This window comes from Lampetra fluviatilis, chromosome 52 (genome assembly GCF_964198595.1).
Source record: "Lampetra fluviatilis chromosome 52, kcLamFluv1.1, whole genome shotgun sequence".
Taxonomy (NCBI): Eukaryota; Metazoa; Chordata; class Hyperoartia; order Petromyzontiformes; family Petromyzontidae; genus Lampetra; species Lampetra fluviatilis.
The window spans coordinates 5,296,478-5,316,044 of NC_136326.1; the positions used below are offsets into that span (position 1 = coordinate 5,296,478).

The 19,567-nt window shown below is 49.3% G+C and overlaps 1 protein-coding gene across 4 annotated transcripts; it reads left to right on the plus strand.

Annotated features, from left to right (window-relative positions):
• Positions 1-3,923: 3,923 nt before the first annotated feature.
• Positions 3,924-18,880, plus strand: MAX (MYC associated transcriptional regulator X). 4 transcript variants are annotated; one of them, XM_078878956.1, is made up of 4 exons: positions 3,924-4,199; positions 12,118-12,282; positions 13,927-14,050; positions 14,208-15,822. In XM_078878956.1, exons 1-4 carry the CDS (start codon positions 4,164-4,166, stop codon positions 14,390-14,392), a joined length of 510 nt encoding a protein of 169 aa, XP_078735082.1. In that variant the 5' UTR covers positions 3,924-4,163; the 3' UTR covers positions 14,393-15,822. The 4 variants fall into 4 exon arrangements, with proteins under 4 accessions (XP_078735082.1, XP_078735084.1, XP_078735085.1 ...); XM_078878958.1 differs by having other exon boundaries at positions 12,118-12,225; XM_078878959.1 differs by lacking the exon at positions 14,208-15,822 and adding an exon at positions 15,829-18,880 and having other exon boundaries at positions 3,926-4,199; positions 12,118-12,225.
• The last annotated feature ends 687 nt before the right edge of the window (positions 18,881-19,567 follow it).

The following is a 19,567-nucleotide window of genomic DNA, read 5'->3' on the forward strand; positions in this document are numbered from 1 at the left end:
CGGGAAATGTAGTCACCCGCCGCAGCCCCCCCTCTCGGCTGGATTAATAGCTGGCAGATATTAAAAAAAAACAATGATGTCATTTAAATATTGTTTGGGTCTTGCGGTAAAGTCACGGATACGGTTCAAAGAAAGTAACAAAAAAAACTACGACGTTTCGATCACAACACAAGCGATCGTCATCAGGAGGAAAGGAATTTGTTCAGCACTTTGATTCGATATTCGTCGTCGGCCGTGGTCAACTCCACTGCTGGATGAAGGCCTCGCCGTCTCTCACCGTTGTTAATAATCCACCTGGCAAGCAAATGTTCGCCGGTTCTATTCCATCTCGCAGTTGAAACGAGCGTCTTGAACCACACCAAACCACACCATCTCCGCTGTCGCTATGGGCCCAGCTGTGTTAAAAGGGCATCGTTACACTGGCGTGTGTGGTGGGGTCAAGTGTGGTGGGTACGGTGACTTCTCACGGCTTCCATCGCATCTGGCCGACGTGGAAGAGCAGGCCAAGATACCCTGATCGAGCGGAGGCTGTCTCGCCAGCAGGGACGTGGGAAAAGTCATTGCTATTCTGAAACTTTATGTTAAAACGCACGTGAAGTACTGTTATCACTCCGGCCAAGTTCCCTTTCGGGCCAATTGTTTTTTTTTTAAACGTTCACTCGAAATATATTCTTGGTTCTTTCGGTAAAGTCACGTAGAAGGGAAATAATAAAATTATAAAACAATACAATTCTCACGACGTTTCGACTGCAACACAAGCAATCATCATGATGAGATGCTAATTGCTTGTGTTGCAGTCAAAACGTCGTGAGAATTTTATTGTTTTATAATTTTATTATTTCCCCTCTACGTGACTTTACCGAAAGAACCAAGAATATGAATCCCTGCAGCCACGAAAGCTTGGCACCAGCCATTGTAATGTGCACGTGGTAGTGCAGCGGTCAACGCCACACTGCACTACGAACCCGGCCACCAGAGTTCGATTCCCGCTCACGGCCAACACCGGTGACGATTAGCTGAACCAGTCCCGGGCCCTCCCCTAGGTCGACTCAGCCTCAAATGAGTACCATGGTGCAGTGTGTAAACATGGCCACTGGGGAGACAAAGGCGGTCGGGCGTGGTGCTGGCCACCCACCCCCCTTGTGTACCGTGCCGGCCTTCATAGGTGCTCGCTAACAGCACTTGCCCCTACAGTCTGTTAAGGCTATACGGGGGAACTTTGACTTTGACCAGCCATTGTAGCGTGACATGGTCCAGATAAAACTCAGCGAAGGCCAATGGCTCAATTTCTCGTTCTGTGCACAGAGAAGACAACTTAATCTTATTGTTATTGTTTTTGCTACTTTATGGCTTAGCTATTTTTAGGTGCTTGCAGCATTTAATTTGAAAGCACAACCTGTGTCTCACGGGAGTGCAATTTCAGGCACGAGGAAATGCATTCCAGGCCACTTATTCCAATATCATAGCAACGAGGGGTTGAATCTTCTTGACTGACATTTAGAAACAACAGTACAAAATGCAATGTTAACAGTTGGCTCAAGAGGTTCGAGAGCGCTAAAACTTTTGATGAAAGCAATTGTCCTATGAATCGAGTTGCCCCCGCCATAGGAATGTGGAATTTCCACAGCTGGCTCAGGCCTGTAATGTTGACTTTAGTTCGGACATCCCTTTGACCTGTGGTTAAGCCAGCCCCGCAAGCGGAGTGAGTTGGTGGTCTCAGCACGGTCACCAATGACTTCACGCACACACAAAAAAAGTGACAATAAATTTGATTTTGCACTTAATTTGGCTAAATTGCACATGCGCGGTTGGCCACGTGCGGTGCTAAAAAAGTTCAACATACCTGTAAATACATGCGATGAACACCGCTCGCATATGCATAGCGGGCGAGAAATGGAGCATGCCATTATACCTTGAAGAGGAAAGTTAGTGACAGCTATGATGGATCAGAAACATGGGCACAGCAGCGGCTGCCCTTACAGAGACGACATGACGCATGTATGAGGAGCATGAGAGTACATTAAAATAAATGAATTGTTCTATCCCTCTACATCTGCACGTGCAAGCAGACCCACAATGTCACACTACGCCACCTGGCTGACAACAAAGGGGCCGTCCATAAATGACGTCACGCGATTTTGGACGATTTTTGACCCACCCCCCCCCCCCTCGTTACACGGCGTCACAAAAAGTCAGACCCCCCCCCCCCCTCAAATATGACGTCACAAAGCTCTGCCCCCCCCACCCAATAAAACATGCTTCAAATCGCTTAATACTATTGTCATTGTAGTGCGTATTTAATGTGGCGCTGCACTCTGATGTTGTAGGAGAAAACATTTATTAAAAGTATATTTAATTAAGTAAAACGTGTTGTCTACATGTATTTAAAGTTGCGCATTTTGATGTGACGTCACATTTCTCACCCCCCCCCCTCGTCACACATCGTCACAAATGTCTGACTCCCCCCCACTTAGGTGCGTGACGTCATTTATGGACGGCGCTAAAGCACCGCGCATCGTTTCATTTAAAGTGTTGACAACTCGTATCGATTACAACAACTTCGATCGTACTGTTTCTTACTGGCCGCTTTGACGTTTTGGGCCTTTGGACCTGTGCTCAGCAACTGTGATGTAACAATAAAAAAATCGCCAGTGTAAACAAAGTACGATGTTTTTACTGGTAGGAACCTCCTGGTTACACCAGTCCACAAGGGATTATTGTGTCCGTCGTGCAGGGAAGGGCTGGGTGGGGAGGGAGGGGCTGGTTGGGGAGGGGAGGGTGGGGAGGGGCTGGGTGGGGAGGGTGGAGCTGGGTGGGGAGAGGAGGGTGGGGAGGGGCTGGGTGGGGAGGGCGGGGAGAGGCTGGGTGGGGAGGGTGGGGCTGGGTGGGAGGTGGGAGGGGTGGGACTGGGTGGGGAGGTGCTGGTCACCCCGTGGTGCCCTTATAAAACTCAACGTTTAACCTACTCACGCCGGCTTGTGCCCGCCCTCACAGTCGGGCATATTTGCGGAATACACCACGCCGCCGTTGACCCTGGCCATTGACCGAGCAACCCAACGTTCCTACCAGCTCCCTCTGCAGGAATGTGTTTTGAATATTTGTATGCATTTGGAAGGCATTGCCTGCAGCCGCTAGAGGGCGATGCTACTCCACATTCACCGCAATGTTCTACAAAGCAATATCGCTACTGGAGTTGTAAAAACAGTACAGTACTGTAAACTAAAATTCATATCGTGGTGATATCTCGATATATCGTGGCAGTATCGCTCTACTGGTTTAGTGTTATGTATGTGAATATGTTGTGGTGACATCGCGATATATCGCGGCGACAAATCGTTTATGTTCGTGGCGATAGTACAGTTGTGCATCTTTGGCGATAGTTAGAAATCGTGGGAATTTTCGAGCTGTATCATGGCAATTGGCGCGATGTCGTCTTAATTATCGCGATATATCCCGGTTATTGTCGCGATAGTGTCAATTATCGCGATAAATCGTGTTAATTATCGCGATATATCGTGTTAATTATCGCGATAAATCGTGTCAATTATCGCGATAAATCGTGTTAATTATCGCGATATATCGTGTTTGATTATCGCGATGAATCGTGTTAATTATCGCGATATATCGTGTTTGATTATCGCGATAAATCGTGTTTAATTATCACGATATATCGTGTTTAATTATCGCGATATATCGTGTTAATTATCGCGATATATCGTGTTTGATTATCGCGATAAATCGTGTTTGAATATCGCGATATATCGTTTTTGGTTATTGCGATATATCGTGTTAATTATCGCGATATATCGTGTTTGAATACCGCTATATATCGTGTTTGGTTATCGCGATATATCGCGCGCCGCTCGTTGACAACACTGGGGGCCCACGCGGAACACACGTGTCGGCGACGTCACGTGGCCGGACCCCCTCGGCCAATCACCGCGCGCTTCCGGGAGCTCGCCGAGGTTCGCGTCGACGAGACGCGAAGCCGGGAGGGTCGAGGTTCAGTCCCGGATCGCGGCGATAAACAACAACAACAGCGTCGTTTAGAGTAAACAACAACAACGTTTAGAGTAAACAACAACAAGTACTACCGCTACGACTGCTGCCGCTCGCGTTCGAGCAGCTCCAGCAGCCACGGCCCCACACGCGCCGCGCCTACGATGAGCGACAATGACGACATCGAAGTGGAGTCGGATGTGAGAGGGGCGGGGGGAGAGGGGGACGAGGGGCGGGGGGGAGGGGGACGAGGGGCGGGGGGGGACGAGGGGGGGGGAGGGGGGGGACGAGGGGGGGGGAGGGGCAGGGGAGGGGGCGGAGGGGAGGGGGGATAGGAGGGGAGAGGGGAGGGGAGAGGGGAGGGGGTAGAGGGGAGGGGGAGGGGGGAGAGGGGCGGGGGGAGGGGGGAGAGGGGCGGGGGGAGGCGGTAGAGGGGCGGGGGGAGGGGGTAGAGGGGCGGAGGGGAGGGGGACGAGGGGCGGGGGGGAGGGGGACGAGGGGCGGGGGGGGACGAGGGGGGGGGAGGGGCAGGGGAGGGGGCGGAGGGGAGGGGGGATAGGAGGGGAGGGGAGGGGGTAGAGGGGAGGGGGAGGGGGGAGAGGGGCGGGGGGAGGGGGGAGAGGGGCGGGGGGAGGCGGTAGAGGGGCGGGGGGAGGGGGTAGAGGGGCGGGGGGAGGGGGTAGAGGGGCGGGGGAGGGGGTAGAGGGGCGGGGGGAGGGGGTAGAGGGGCGGGGGGAGGGGGAAGAGGGGCGGGGGGAGAGGGGCGGGGGGAGGGGGAAGGGGGGCGGGGGGAGGGGGAAGAGGGGCGGGGGGAGAGGGGCGGGGGGGAGGCGCGGGGGGGAGGCGCGGGGGGGAGGAGGGGGACGAGGGGCGGGGGGGAGGGGGACGAGGGGCGGGGGAGAGGGGGACGAGGGGCGGGGGGGAGATGGGAGGGGGCCAGAGGGGCGGGAGGAGAGGGGCGGGGGGAAGAGGGCGGGGGGTTTGAGGAGGGTGGGCGAGATAAGGGGGGGGGGGGGGGGCTATCGGAGCAACTCCGATAATCCGCGATTTAACGGATTATAGGACGTGCTCAAGGTGTGGATCATCACCGGCAGGGAATTGGATGTGTGGAAAAAAGTACTCGTTGATGTTCATATACGGATATTTGTATTCGTTGACAATTAGATGTGAATAATTATTGGCGGATAATTAGATCTGTGGGTAATTGGATGTTGATGCTATTTGGCGGATATTCGAATGTGTCGATATAATTAGATGTGTGGATGATTGGTCGATAATCAAAAATGTGGATAATTTTTGGCAGATAATTGTCGTGTAATGTGTTGCGGTCAGATAATTATCAAATGTGAGTAATCATCGCCATATAATCGGATGTGTGGGTAATCATTGGCATTATAATCTGATGTGTGGGTAATCGGACGTGTATTATTTGAGAACACGTGTTGATGTGTATATTCCAGATATTTGGGTGGGTATAATTATTGACGGATAATATTTGACGTTTAATAGGATGCGCTGATAATCATTATTGGGCCGTCGTTTCAGATAAACTGAAGTATGGGTAATTATTGATAAATAATCGGATGTGTTGATAAAAGTCGATAACCTTGATGTGCGATTTAATTGGAAAGACTGCACCTGTCATGGGAATGTGGAATATTGTCTTTTCATTGAACCAATCTCCATCCCAGTAAAGATGTCTCTTTCGATTGATGCCCTTTTTAGGCGGTGAAGATGTTACTTAGAAAGATTTGCCCGTTGTCTCTTAATCCCGTGGTAGGCAACTCCACAATGAGAGTGTCGGATGGGCCTGATTTGTACCAGTGGATTGAGAAACAGCTGTGAATTATTATTATTCTATTATCTCCATTATCGTTTTTTGTTTTGTTTTGGACTGCGCTGATGCTTTTTGGAATGCTGATGTTAAACCTCTCCGATTTACACGGATGTACATTATTTGAAGCAGTTGCCTACCATCCGGGCTGGTAACATCCTCCTTTGTACTGGTAGGAACCTCCTGGTTACACCAGCCCACAGGGGAGTATTGTGTCCGTCCGTCGTGCAGGGAGGGGCTGGGTGGGGAGGGAGGGGCTGGGTGGGTGGGTAGGTGAGGGTGGGGATGGGCTGGGTTGGGAGGGTTCTGCTGGGTGGGGAGTGGGAAGGGTGGGGCTGGGTGGGGAGGGGCTGGGTGGAGAGGGGCTGGGTGGGGAGGGGCTGGGTGGGGAGGGGCTGGGTGGGGAGGGGCTGGTCACCCCGTGGTGCCCTTATAAAACTCAACGTTTAACCTACTCACGCCGGCTTGTACCCGCCCTCACAGTCGGGCATATTTGCGGAATACACCACGCCGCCGTTGACCTTGGCCATTGACCGAGCAACCCAACGTTCTTACCAGCTCCCTCCGCAGGAATGTGTTATTCCACTGATGCCACTTGCTGTGGAGGCCTCAACTGTCCTTGGCTTCTTGTAACATTTACTACAAATTGACTGGACATGGCTGCTATAAATGTCCAAATGATGGGCCACTTTGTTGAGCTATCATTTGTGGCCAGGTCACTTTTGAACAATAAGTTAAAACCTCGGTGGGCTTTGTCTGGTCGGATGGGGATCGTTTAGTGTTGTATTTGTACGTGTTTAGGTGATTTGTTTACCTTTCTTGGACTTTGCAATCCTGTCGTGTTTTTGTACTGTTTGTTGTTGTAACGTTGAACAAAATAGCTTCATAGCTATTATTTGGGTCTTTCGGTAAAGTCACGTAGATGGTTCAAAGAAAATAACAAAAAACTACGAAGTTTAGATCACATCACAAGCGATCGTCGTCAGAACTACTTGTGCTGTGATCGAAACGTCCTAGTAGAATATGAATTCCTGCGGTCACGAAAGCTTTAAGTCAACCTTCATAGCTCATCGGATTTCTCCAGTTGTAAATGCATCTTCTGATTCTGGCAGTGTTTGGAATTGTGCGTGGTGGGGCAGCCGCTGGCGTGGGTACTGGGGTGGTGTGGCAACATTATTGTCACGGACAGAGGGATGGATAAAAGGCCTGCGCGTTTCTGTGCACGTGAATACAAACAGGGGAGGAGAGGCCACACACTTATGCGGATTGCGTGAAAGAGCTGCTTGCCGGTGACGTAATGTTTTCAGCAGCTATAGATACCCCATGGGAAAGGACGCCCGTGTACACGTTGCAGTATTGCAAACGTCTCTTGCACTGCCTTATACCGCACGTGGTGTGTCAATGGGGACTCGTAAAATTTCACAACACATCACATGCTCCATTGGAACCTCATTTGCCAGTAAAAATATGATAATTGTTTTTTTACCCTTCTATCTGGCAACAAAACTGACACCTTTTTTACAAGTCATCTGGTCCAACCCATGTGAGACTAGGCTCTAGGGAAAGCTGTCTCGGGTGTGGACCAATCAACTTCAAGGACAGTGCATACATTATCAGAGTTATGTTTTTTTTGTTTGCATTACGACTGCAGGTATTGTGGTCTATGTAAACATGACTCCTTGTAAAAAAAGGTGTCAGTTTTGTTGCCAGATAGAAGGGTAAAAAAACAATTATCACATCACATGCTGTTGATGTGCGCGTGTGGGTGGGCTGGACTGGTGGAGCAGCTCGTTGCACAACGAACTCGGCCACCACGAGTTCGATTGCTGGTCACAACCACCACGAGTTCGATTACTGATCACAACCACCACGAGTTCGATTGCTGATCACAACCACCACGAGTTCGATTGCTGGTCACAACCACCACGAGTTCGATTACTGATCACAACCACCACGAGTTCGATTGCTGATCACAGACACCACGAGTTCGATTGCTGGTCACAACCACCACGAGTTCGATTACTGATCACAACCACCACGAGTTCGATTGCTGATCACAACCACCACGAGTTCGATTACTGGTCACAACCACCACGAGTTCGATTGCTGGTAACAACCACCACGAGTTCGATTGCTGATCACAACCACCACGAGTTCGATTGCTGGTCACAACCACCACGAGTTCGATTACTGATCACAACCACCACGAGTTCGATTGCTGATCACAACCACCACGAGTTCGATTACTGGTCACAGCCACCACGAGTTCGATTACTGATCACAACCACCACGAGTTCGATTGCTGATCACAACCACCACGAGTTCGATTACTGGTCACAGCCACCACGAGTTCGATTACTGATCACAACCACCACGAGTTCGATTGCTGATCACAACCACCACGAGTTCGATTACTGATCACAGTCACCACGAGTTCGATTACTGATCACAACCACCACGAGTTCGATTGCTGATCACAACCACCACGAGTTCGATTACTGGTCACAGCCACCACGAGTTCGATTACTGATCACAACCACCACGAGTTCGATTGCTGATCACAACCACCACGAGTTCGATTACTGGTCACAGCCACCACGAGTTCGATTACTGATCACAACCACCATGAGTTCGATTACTGGTCACAGCCACCACGAGTTCGATTACTGATCACAACCACCACGAGTTGGATTGCTGATCACAGCCACCACGAGTTCGATTACTGATCACAGCCGACATCGGTGTTCAGTGACATCTGAGCTGGTCGTACGTAGCAACCGTGTCCCCCACCACACTTCACCAATCACGCACAGGCCAGCGTGGTGGTGCAGTATGGTCAGGCTGTCATCCAGCAGTGGATTGACAAGGGGCTTTAGTTAACATTGTTAATGTATGGACGTGCACTAGATTGCCCGCCACGAGAGACTGTCACAGTCACCACAGTGTACAACAGTTGTTGTTGTCCATTGTGACCGTTCTGGGGTAGTGAATGGTTTCGCCCCCGTGTAGAGTATAGGGCTAGATATTATCACATCTGGAATATAAGCAACGCATCTTTACGTGTCATACTGGTGGCAGGAAGGAAAAGGCATTTTTTTAAATAAGAGCACGTTACAGATATAAGGAAACAATAACTACCATGATAATCCTCATAAGTATAACACTGCAGTAAAAGACCCGGCCTTGAATGAGTACCTGGTGCGGTGTGTAAACATTGCCACTGGGGAGATAAAGTCGGCCTGGCGTGGTGCTGGCCACCCACGCCCTCGTGTGCTGTGAAGTGCTCGCTAACAGCACTTGCCCCAACAGTCTGTTCAGGCTATATGGGGGATCTTTGTCTTTGTACGGTTGTTAATGGTGCATTGTAATTGTTCACACACATGTAGTCTGTATGTTCCTGTCACGTCCACAACATACTGCGGCGTGCGTCTGTTGTGTTTACTTTTGAAACTGTCCAGTCATACTTCCCCTAAGCAAGTTGTTGTTTTGGAACAGCTGACCAGCCACTGCAGCTGACATCACACCGCTCTTTGATTGCGTGATCCTCGACAGGTTTGACGGGAACCCCCCGTGTAAAAAAAAAATCCCGCTCACTCTGTCAAAAGACTTGGTTCTTACCTCCCAGACTGTTGATGAAATATTCTATTGAATTACTAACCGGTTCAGTTTCTCATTCCTTCAAAGTTCATGAAGAGACAGATCTCCGTGTCAGAATAATGTGGACATTTATGTCACTGTCTCAGCAAGCACATTTTTCTTCTTGGTTCTTTCGGTAAAGTCACGTAGAATGGAAATAATAAAATAATAAAAATAAAACATAATAAAAATATTTTATTTTTATTATTTATTATTTCCATTCTACGTGACTTTACCGAAAGAACCAAGAAGATGAATCCCTGCAGTCACGAAAGCTTTAAATCGAAAAATACAAGCACATTTTGTTGTTAATTAGCGAAAGGACGTGTGACATTCATTACGTTCACCTCTTGGCCATGTCTTCCAGATTCGTGTTATTGTTTTAATTTTTTTATTATCGTTAATAATATTTCGGCTGAAAAATCCCTTGAGGTGAGAAACGCCTCATTAGCAACGGTGTCCGGGGGCGTTCGTTTGACACACGCACGTAGCAAATGTGAACATTTGTTAATTAACCAAGGTGACCTCGACCGAGTTTCAACTTCACAGGATCATCGGTAAGCTGCGGCCTTGTGAACACGCCTCACCATGGTGGCGCGGCGTGTTCACTGGAGGTCGTGGGTTCGATCCCGATCCTCACGCCTGTATATTTGGAGTTTGCGTGGTCTCTCTCCCCGTGGTCGCGTGAATATTTATCCGGGTCCTCCGGTTTTTCCCTCCAACATTTAAAATCAACGTGCGTTAAGAGCATTTGCCTGCTACAAATTTCCACGCGATAAGCCACTTCGTTGAGCTATCATTTGTGGCCAGGTCGCTTCTGAAAGAGAGCTATATAGCTCAGTGAGCCTTATCCGCTAAAATAAAACAATATTAAATAGTCTTCCTGGTTCTTTCGGTAAAGTCACATAGAAGGGAAATAATAAAATCAAATAAATACTACATAAAAATTTGTTATTATTTTATTATTTCCCTTCTATGTGACTTTACCGAAAGAACCAAAAAGATGAACCCCTGCAGTCACGAAAGCTTTAAATCGAAATATTAAATAGTTTTTAACGTTTTAAATTGATGTTTTGACAGAAACGTCCACTCGTGAACGTTTTCGTAACCCTTGCTGAGTTAAATATTGTTGAATCGCGGGTCCGTGAGAGATGACTAGCTCGGGGAGGCCTTCATCCAGCTGTGGGTTGATCACGGCTGATGATGATGATGATAGTGACGATGATGACTGAGCTAAAAAGTCAGATTTTATTCAGAGCAAGCGTCTGATTATGAGTCAAGTGCTCTGCCACAGTACTGTGGTGTCTACTGTGAAAAGAGAAAACGAGTGGTGGACAGAGCACACTGGCCGTACCCATAACCCCTATTTGCAAGAGCCAACAAGACCACAGCCCTATAACTCCAAAATCTCTAACCCTATCCACACCTATTCTTGCAAACTCTCGCCCTATCTCTGTATGTATTTATATTGAACTTCTTTCACACCGTGCGTAGTCACCCATGCTAATCGGAGTTGCGGTTGAGCCAACATATCCTGTCACGAAGTCTGACCAGACTCGGCATTCTCCTCACCCCTAGCCAAACTAACCAACCAGGCCCCGTATCTAACTCTTGACACACTTGCCAACCAGACCGTTGCTCTACTCATTACATTTAACAGCGCTAGCCAACCGTGCCCTATCCCTAACTATCCAAAATAGCCAACTGTATCCTACACCTATCCATAACCACACGTGCCAAGCAGACCCTATCCCTAACTCTGCCCAAACTTGCCAACAGATCCAACACTAGCCCTGTCCCTAACTCGACCCATGTCGTTTAGTTCGTCTTACTTGTTTCTTCCGATTAACTTTTTTCTCCGAGTGTTCACCGCCCGGCCAGATTACACGTCCGTGTGCGTGTGTGTGCGTGCGTGTCGAGCGCCGTGTTAAGTAACACGCGCTCGCGCTGCGGGTGTGACCGCTGCTCAACAACTGCTCTGCTATGAGTGGGATGCCGCTGCCCTTTGGCATTGGAAGCCGATTTGGACCACTCATTTACACATGTACACGTGCGTGTGTGCGCGCGTGTATATGGGGTGCGAGTTCGAGCGGGGCGCTTTGAATTCCGGCATCCCGATTTTTTTATTCATACTCACGGCCAATACCAGTGACGGATATCTGAGCCGGTCATGGGCCCTCCCATAGGTTGATGTGGCCTTAAATGATTATCTCGTGCGATGTGTAAAGGTGACCGTGCATGATGCTAGCCACACTACCCCGTTGTGTGCTGTGCTGGCCTTCATAAGGTGCTCACTAACTTGCCACAACAGTTTGTAACAGGCTCTACGGGCGGTCTTCGTTGTCTTTTATTCATAGGTGCTGCTAACACTTGCCCCAATGGTCCGTAACCGGCTCGGCTATACGGGGGTTCTTTGTCTTTGTACCACACGCACACGTAGCCAGCACCACTCACACACAATCTGTAACATTGTTCATGTTTTTTGTTTGTTGCGGTTGCACCCAATTCAAGAGCCGAATGGCTCACAGGGCTATACCTAATAAATGAACTTGAACACGCGCACACAGCCTGCAACCGCATGCACGTGCGCCGTGGTTTCGTCACACCGCCACTCAGCGGCTAATGGCGGCTGTCGTCTGTCCATACAGGCGGACAAGCGTGCCCACCACAATGCCCTGGAGCGCAAGCGGAGAGACCACATCAAGGACAGCTTCCACAGCCTCAGGGACTCGGTGCCCTCGCTGCAGGGAGAGAAGGTTTGCTCGCACGCAGGATCGCTTGGGGGCCGCCGGTCGGGGGGGGTCGGCAGTCAGGTGGGTGACGGGTGAGGCAGAGCCACACTCTCGCCGTGACACTACGACACGCTTATAAATTTCGATTTAAATCTTTTGTGACTGCAGGGATTCATCTTGGTTCTTTCGGTAAAGTCACGTAGAAGGGAAGCAATAAAATAATAAAAATAAAACATAATAAAATAATTCTCACGATGTATCGGCCACAACGCAAGCAGGCGTCCTCAGGTGAAGACCAGTCTCCCCGACAGACCTGGTCTTCACCTGAGGACGGCTGCTTGCGTTGTGGCCGAAACGTCGTGAGAATTATTTTATTATGTTTTATTTTTATTATTTCCCTTCTACGTGACTTTACCGAAAGAACCAAGAAGATGGACACGCTTATATACGTATCACCTCTTCGTCGTCGTCGGCCTCGGTCAATCCACTGCTGGATGAAAGCGCCGCCTCTGCCGTCGTCGCCATCTCTCGCAGTTGTGTGATGCGACAGTCGAGTCGGCGTCCGCGTGCCACGGCGTGCCCGAGCTGATTTTCATGGCTTCATCTCAGCACTGGACGTCCTCTTGGGAGCGTTCCGTTCCCTAGCTGCCGTTCTATCATTATCCCTTGGTCGTGATCGTCTGCCATCATCCTTCCCAGCGACGTGTCCTGTCCATCCCAACTTGCTATTCTTTACAGTTCGAATGATGTCCGTTCTCTTTGGCCTAATGTTCTAATCTCAGGTGTGTGTTTCCTGTCTCTCGATGTAATTCCACGTACGCAATTCTCTCACGCTGTCGAATCGGTGAGCCGTGGATCAAAAGCGTGGACATTAACAAAGAGAATGGAACAAAAGCTAAAAAGCACGGAGAGTTGGATGCTTGCAATTACACTGAACGACAGAAAGAGAAACACTTGGATCATAGAACATATACAAGTTAAAGAATACATTTTCACCATTGAGTCAATAAAAAAAAAATTACCAGGTAATGCCCACTGAGCTATTAGCTTATTTTTCAGTAGTGACCTGGCCACAAATAAAAGCTCAACGACGTGGCTTATTGTATGGGAATTTATAGCAGCCAAATACTCTAAACGCATGTTGATTCTAAATATGGAGGGAAAAACCAGAGGACCCGGTGAAAAATCCACACGATCACGGGGAGAACATGCAAACTCCAGACATACAAGCGTCAGGGTCGGGATCGAACTCACGACCTCCTGTGTGCCAGGCCAGGTAGTTAACATCACCGCCACCGCGGCTTGGGCAGGACATGTCACTGGAAGGGATGATAGCCGGTGTTGAGAATAAAGACAGTCGCAGCCAAAGGATGGAACGCACCAAGAGGAGAACGAAATGGAGTCATGAAATAAGTTTGTGCGAGGGTGGATTGTTGTTCCATCGTACAACCATGAGGCCGTTATCCAGCAGTGGATTGATTATGGTTGATGATGATGATTATGATGATGATAATCCATGCAGGATTTGAGTTCCCGGTGATGTCACCAAAACGCTTTCTGTATTTTCGCCAAAGTATCCCGACTGCCGGGCCAAAAGATTCGTAAGCCGCTCGCCATGAATTTTTTTTTTTTAAACTTGGCCCGGAGTCGCTGGGGTTTTTGCCAGACTGTACGCATGACCTGTCGCACTGACCCCCCCCTCCCCCCGTGTGCCACAATTGGCAGGCGTCCCGTGCGCAAATCCTCAACAAAGCCACGGAGTACATCCAGTACATGAGACGGAAAAACCACGCCCACCAGCAGGACATCGACGACCTCAAGCGACAGAACAACCTCCTTGAGCAGCAGGGTGAGTAACGCTGCTGACTTAGGGGGTCCCTCACGGTCGTTTCCCCGCCTAGCTCTCAGACGTTTTGGTTTTAATTTGTGGGTTTTTACCGCGGTATATATTTTTTTGGCACGATTGTCTTTGACGTTTCACTCCTCGTTGCTGGGACCTTCTTCAGTTTCTCAGTTCCCCAAGAAGCTCCCAGCACGTGGAGTGAAACGTCGGACATCGTGCCAAACAATGCACGGAGCAACCCAAACATGTATCGGAGAGAAGGGTGAGTGCCTAGGCCCCGCGTGGTCGTTCCACCAGATTGTTGCCGTGCGTCACGGACTCATTTTTGGAAGTGGCGGCGTGATATAAGCACGTGTTGACTTACCCTGCCCAGCCGTTTTGATGTATAATCACAAGTCTGGCTCACGATTTTAATTGAGAAACAGTTCGTGATCTCTCTCGTTTTCATAGCATCGTTGACATCGATTCTTTCCCTTATTTGTACAGATTTTGTTCTAAATGTAATGCCAACCTCTCAATTGCGTGAATATTAATTTGGTCTCGAACGTACAATTCGATGCGTGCATCCTGAACCCATAGCGATCTATTCCAAACGATGAATTGATGTGTCGTTGCGTGCCCGATCTTGAGCAGTGTTCATTTAGTCAACATTTTTTATGTTATGTTGACAAGTCTCAGTCCAGTCGATAACATGTGGAATATCAGTCAAGTCTTCATCTTCGGATGCAATTGAATCATTCCCTTCATGTGGTCTACTCAAAAAATGTTGGTGTGTGGGGTGCACAATTTTTCTATCCCCAATACTAACAAGTCAGACAGTCTATTAACTCAGTCTTTCCTTTATTTACCTGTATAGCCAATTGGCATGTTTGGGCTTACTCGGCTCGCTCGGTCTCTCAAATTAGTTCAGCCTTCGTCTATTAATTTTCTATTATTTTCCATGTCATCACGATAATGTACGTTGATCTTCTGCCGCAATCGTACGTAACCAACCGTGCTAAACGGAGGTGTGGGAAGTCACGCTTTTCTGATCTTCGCTGGGCCATCATAGTCATCGTCGTGCTGGACTGTTGACCTCCACTCACAGTCCCGTCGTTGATTAAAATTAAAAACACACCGTTGTTAGTTTCGCTTTGGCGGCAGGGTGGCGCGGTAGGAACACTCGCGCGTTGACAGCGAGGAGGGCCTGCGTTCAATTGAACCTTATGGCGGGACCCCGGGGTCCCATAAGCCCCCAGCTGTCGCATAAACTGCGTTGCGACGTCTGCTGAAGGTGAATGATACTGCAATCTATTCCTCTCGACGAGCTCTATATGATACTCTAATCAAAGTTTCTTCTGCGCGTTCGTCCTCGCTGCGCTTGGACATGACAACAGAATGATCCGCGCCAGGTGGGTCGTAGCGTTTATGTGCGCGGTGGGACAGAGTCGCCAAAAATAAATAAATTACGATTTTGACTTCCGTTTATTCGGGACCCCGGGGTCCAGCCATAAGGTTCAATTCCTGACTCGGAGTGCCCTCCGGTGCGGCGTTTGTATAGTATATCCCCTTGTTCTGCATGAGATTCTCTGGTAGTTTCCATAGCTAAAAAAACCCAATGTCATTGGTGTGGGGCCATACGTCCCCAATGCAGCACCCTCATGAACAACAGTCTTCGGGCTCGGCCTGGCTTTCCTTGATAAATAATTATTATTCCACAAAGTAAAATTAGCACTGCTTTTGACGTTGGCTTTGTTCGGCCACGCCGTCCGTGCGTCACCTTTTGCCGATTGGCGCGGCGGCAGTGCGCGTGCTTGAGAAGGTGAAGGCCTCGCAGTCCACCACGTTCGCGGCCTCCTCCGCAACCGGCGACGGCGCGCGCTTCACCAACTCCAAGGGCGGCACCGTCTCCGCCTTTGACGGCGGCTCTGGCTCCAGCTCCGAGTCCGAGGGGGAGGTGTCGCAGGCCGCCACCGCCTGAGCCCCGAGCGACCCCCGACCTCCGCGACCGACCGACCGACCACCGCGACCACTGCCGCCTGGCAAGCGTCGTCCTGACGCGGTGTCTCTACGTCGGGGGTCCGCCGGGGCCGCGAGTCCCGAGGCCCCCACGATCGCTTTTTTGCGTCCGGAACGGCGGCACCGCTCCCTCTGACCCGTCGACCCGCGCTGGACCAACGCGGCCGGGTCCGGTCGGTTGGTTTGGCGGTCAGAGCGATTCGGTTTTGCACGCGTGAACGACGGCACGTCGGGATTCGTGCGACGTTGACGCAGACGCTCCGACGTCCGCTGTAAAAGTGGTCCCGCTATTCAGAACGCCGCGAAAGTGGGGGGTGAAAGATACCTGCGATTTCACCCTCCTTGCGTTCCTACATTTACGCAGGTCTGCCTTACGAAGGAGTAGACGACCCCTCACCGACACATCCAGCACAGGGCCAATCACCGTACGGTGGTTTTCCACCGGCTGCTTATCAAGCCAAGCCAGAACCAAACTTTGCTCTCATGAACCATCTGAATCTGTCTCAGGACTGGGCAGGGCTAGGGGCTGATGACACATTCAATGCATCTAACATCAAGCCTAAATTTGATGAATAACAAGTTTGTATGTGAGAGTGCATATCTATGTGTGTATGGGGAGCAGTAGTGTAGTGGTTGGCGCGATGTGCTACGAACCTGGCGACCCAAGTTCGATGCCCGGCGGCACCTGTATAGAATTGTGAGCTCAGTCCCATGCAATTAAACTAAACAACTCCAAAACTATTTTTTATTTCACCAGGTAAGGCCCACTGAGCTATTCAGCTCTTTTTAGAAGCGACCTGGCCATAAATGATAGCTCAACGATGGCTTATGTGGAAATTTATAGCAGGTGAATACTCTAAACGCATGTTTTCTAAATGTGGAGGGAAACACCGGAGGACCCAGAGAAAAATCCACGCGACCACAGGGAGAGAGACGTGCAGACTCAAAATATACAGGAGGCGTCAGCGTCGGGATCGAACCCGCAAACTCCTGTACACTAGGCGAGGTAGTTAACATCTCATAGCCACCGTGACGCCCCAATTAGCGCGGTTGACTACGCCACTGCTGTCGAAAGGGCTTCCACTAGATGGAGCTCTCGGAAGCCCCTCCAGAGGGTACCTGGCCAAATGCCGAGACATTTGCTGGCCAAATGTCTCGGCGGAGGTTGGAGTTACCCACAATTTTCCGCAAATAATTGCGACTTGCTGATTGGCTGCGATTTCATATTATTCCGGTCCCAAGGCCGCCACTGAGAAGCCAGGAGCCCAGCACCCGGTGTTGTGCGAGTTTAGCGCGAGAGTGAATAAACGGACTTTGATATTGCGTGTTCATTCTTTGAACTTGATAATTGAGTTTCAAGACACTTACAGGAGAGTCCTGTCTGCGAGATGGACCGATTCTGTTGTTGTCGTTGCTATCCTTGAGTGCGTTGAGTTGTGACGTAAGTGCCCAGAGAATACTTTAAAGTTTTGCACGGGTAGCCTCCAATAATGATGACGCCCAGCGCTTCATCTTTGCTCGATCCACCAACCGCCATCTCCAAGTCACTGGATCACACTCGCGCATCGTTGCTAAAAACCCCAGCATTTCTTAACTGAAATTCACACGAGCGGGTTTCTGCGGTGACGTGGTTCCGCGCATAAACACACGCGCAACCGTCTGTAAGAACCAGTTTCACTGTCATCATCGTAATCGTCAGCCATGATCAAAGCCACTGCTGCATATATGTATGTTGAACTTCTTTAGCACCGTACGTAGCCAACCGCGCTAATCGGAGGTGGATGAAGACCTTCCCAAGCCGTCGCCACCCCGCATTATAACTGCGAATGTATTAATCCACTTGGCACTTACACCCGAGCCGATTTCACCCTTCCATCTCCGCAGTGGACGTGTTCACAGACGCGACGGCAAAACACGGCGAGTCCGTTGCACTCGTCAGTTTAGTGCAAGGTCGATCGACAAATCTGTGCTGGGGTGAACCCACCCCGAGTAGCCAAGGAACACGTGGTTCCTCCAGTTGATCATGTCTCCGCTCAGGAACTACAGTTGCCACCTGTACCTGATGCTTCCCAGGATTGTGCTCTCTTTGCAGTAGCCGTCGTGCAAAATCTCCCAAGTCTTTTATTGTAAGACGTAAAAAAAATCCTGATGTTGCTTAATAATACACCACTCAAGACGATGTATCTACGTAGTAGTTCAACTCTTGCGAGATATTACGAGATATTTTTCCCCCCGTTTTATTTTTTGCACATCAGAGGTGGCTGCCCTCACCCTAAAAACGCAGGTCTGGGACGTATCAACACTCGCCATCATGGCCTAGCCACCACGTCATCGATGTACGCAGCACGTCGATGTGAAGGACCTTCATGGTTGTTTTTATTTGAATTTGGACACATGCCCCTTTTAAGTACCGGCGTGGCGGGGGTGTGCTGAAGACGGCATATGCTTGTCCTTTAAAAGTCCGTTTAATTGTTATTTCCGTTAATTTATGTATATTTCCTCCTCGCGAGCAGAGTTTTGCATTCGTCAGTTGGGTCAACCGAGGAGTCGGTTGAAAAGTTTGCCGCCGGGTGGAGTTCGGCCGAGTGAAGAAGAAAAAAAAATGTTTTCAATTATTTCAAGTAGCGATCGTCGTCGAGTGTGTGTCTGACGTTGGGTCGTACGGTCGACGATTGTCATCGCTAAAAATGGGCAAGTGTCCCCATACCTGGCCACACCTGCTAAAAAGCAATGCTCGACTCGAAAGGCGGCGATTTCGGTATTGTAAATTGCACACAACGCGATGAAACTATATTCAAATTTCAATAAAAACGATTTGTGTAATTTGCAATAACTTTTTTTTGGCTTCGTTTTCCTTCGGGACTGACCCACAAGGCTACCTGGCTGATTGCGTCCGATGGCTGGCGGCTACAGTGGGGATTTTTTTTCTCACATTTCATCAGGCTCACCGTTAACCAAATGCAAAGGACCTTAAACTACACGATTGAACTTCACATAAATACCTTAAATCGAGTTCGAGTTCAAATGCAGTGGCGTACTGAATCCCAAATTAAATCCACATTATCGCCATCAACAACTACTCCTCTTGAATTGAATCTCAAAGCACAACATCAACATAGCTTCATGTGGTCATATAAAATAAATACTATCGAGCTAATTTATCAATGATTAAAATAAAAATTACTATCGAGCTAATTTATCAATGATTAAAATTAAAATTACCAGCACCCTTAAATCATCGTCAGGATCCATGGCCAAATAGCATTTTGGTGGCCACTGCACATTTCGTCATTTGTTTCCACTTTCCTCCGTCTTGTGCCAATACTCTTAAGTAGTCCTCATCTTTCTGCCACCAATTTCCCTTAAAACAACTAAATAATTCCACGGAAAATTCTTGTTCGCAGGAAGTTGACAGGACAGCATTATAGCCAGTAGTTGTCAAACCATAGGTGGGTGCCCTTCCAAGGGGGGACAGGGGATACAGGCTTTGGCATGGTCACCGTGCAGGAGAAATATTGAATGCAC